This window comes from Protomyctophum bolini (genome assembly GCF_963924005.1).
Source record: "Protomyctophum bolini genome assembly, chromosome: 7".
NCBI classification, from domain to species: domain Eukaryota; kingdom Metazoa; phylum Chordata; class Actinopteri; order Myctophiformes; family Myctophidae; genus Protomyctophum; species Protomyctophum bolini.
Window position 1 is genome coordinate 21,575,378 of NC_137868.1, and position 1,814 is coordinate 21,577,191.

The following is a 1,814-nucleotide window of genomic DNA, read 5'->3' on the forward strand; positions in this document are numbered from 1 at the left end:
AGAAGTAGAAAAATGTACCACAGTGGAAGAAGACAAAAGCCGACCTGAAACAGAGGCAGTGGCGGAAAGTAGAGGGTCTCAAATTAATGGAAATGTGTCTGTGGTTATAGACGGAGGGTCCAACGTGGGGGAGGATGTTGATGGGGGTGTGGAAAACGTTGCGGCTGTGGTGGAAAATGGATTGGGACCAGGGGAGGAAAAACAGGAGGGTGGAGATAGTGCTACTGATCAACCAGGCCCACAAGGACCAGTGAACAAGGGGACGGTCACTATATTGGCGGCGGACGCACGGATCACGGCATCCAATCAAAACCCGCCTGAAGAGACTCACGAATAAGGCCTAGCCAATGAAGGGTCACGCCTCCCTGAGTCTCAAAGCACCTATCTTGAGGCCCTGGAATCTCCATCTCAGCCTGGAATCTCCACTCCTATCATGTTCTTTCATCTGGTGTTTAACCACGTGAACCCTAGCGTCACTAATCAGGGGGGCGAATATTTGGTGAAAATAATATAAGCTCACAATGCATCACAACACAATGCTTTGTGAGCGTGTAGAACGGCTGTTTTTGGCGAAGAGGGGTGTGTGTGTGTGTGTGTGTGTGTGTGTGTGTGTGTGTGTGTGTGTGTGTGTGTGTGTGTGTGTGTGTGTGTGTGTGTGTGTGTGTGTGTGTGTGTGTGTGTGTGTGTGTGTGTGTGTGTGTGTGTGTGTGTGTGTGTTTGTTTGGGGGGGGGGGGGGGCCGGAGGACTCTGGTCAATGAAGTAATTCGTATAGGGTTTAAGTGGTTAAGCAGCTTCTCAATGGTTTGCGCCACAGTGAGGCTATGGAAGAACAATTGCAGATTCTGATTCTGATTCTCAAAGGGTGTTAGAATTGACCCAGATGGACCATTTGGGTCCACATCTAGACCCTGAGAGGAACAATTGACCTATATGTATGTCCACAACCATACTGAATGAATGTATGTATCCAAAACAAGCGATGCTGTTATGGAATAGTCAACGACTAATGAGGGTTTGAATCCTCAGTAAAGATGGACAGACAGACTGTATCGTTGTTTCCTGTTCCGCTGTTCTTTGTACCAATGTTACTCGTCTCACAGAAGGCATGTAGAGGATGAAGTACTCTGCTAGGGGCAATGGCTATTGTTGCGACAGGCAATCCAAAGTTAAGGGGAATAAAGCACTGTTTACGCTGAGCACTAGGCCGTCTAGTGATTCAGAGAGAGCCCGATAATCACTTTTGTTGTGTGGTGAGCTCACCTTGCATACAGAATGTTCCATGTTCAAGCCTAGTTGGAGAATGGTGTGAAATTCTGTTCAATGTTGTAGTCATGGGAGGGAGAACATGTTAAAAGTAGGTGTGTTGAGTTCTCCTTGGTTTACATAATGGGTGTTTATTTCTGCCCAAAGTTTAATTTCTAATTATTGTTTTTGATCAATGGTCATCATAAACAAGTATCAATAGGGAAGCAAGGTAAAGCTGTATACATTCAGGACCAAGGCTGGTAATTTAGAGAGAGAGAGAGAGAGAGAGAGAGAGAGAGAGAGAGACATTGAAAGTGAGACTGAGCACAGCATGCAAGAAAGTCAAATATAAAATACATGAATTGGCTAATAAAAAAAACTCCCATCAACATTTCTTTCATTATTTTTACCTATAGCTCCTTTAAGCACCTCTGTACAGGAATCGTTCCTGACAATAACAAAGTCATAATGACATGGAGTTTAATGGTATCATGTTGCTTTCCATTTAGAAGGGTTGCCGGCATTGATGCCATAGAGCTTTCATTAGCTCACTAATGGGTTTTGTCAA

At 44.7% G+C, this 1,814-nt stretch overlaps 1 protein-coding gene across 4 annotated transcripts in view; it reads left to right on the plus strand.

Moving 5' to 3' along the window:
• Positions 1-668, plus strand: part of rftn1b (raftlin, lipid raft linker 1b) — a 91,712-nt gene extending 91,044 nt beyond the window's left edge. For all 4 annotated transcript variants that reach the window (XM_080767367.1, XM_080767365.1, XM_080767368.1 and 1 more), the window contains one exon: positions 1-668. This exon is cut by the window's left edge and continues 275 nt beyond it. In XM_080767367.1, the coding sequence (XP_080623493.1) occupies positions 1-337 (337 nt within the window). In that variant the 3' untranslated portion in view covers positions 338-668.
• The last annotated feature ends 1,146 nt before the right edge of the window (positions 669-1,814 follow it).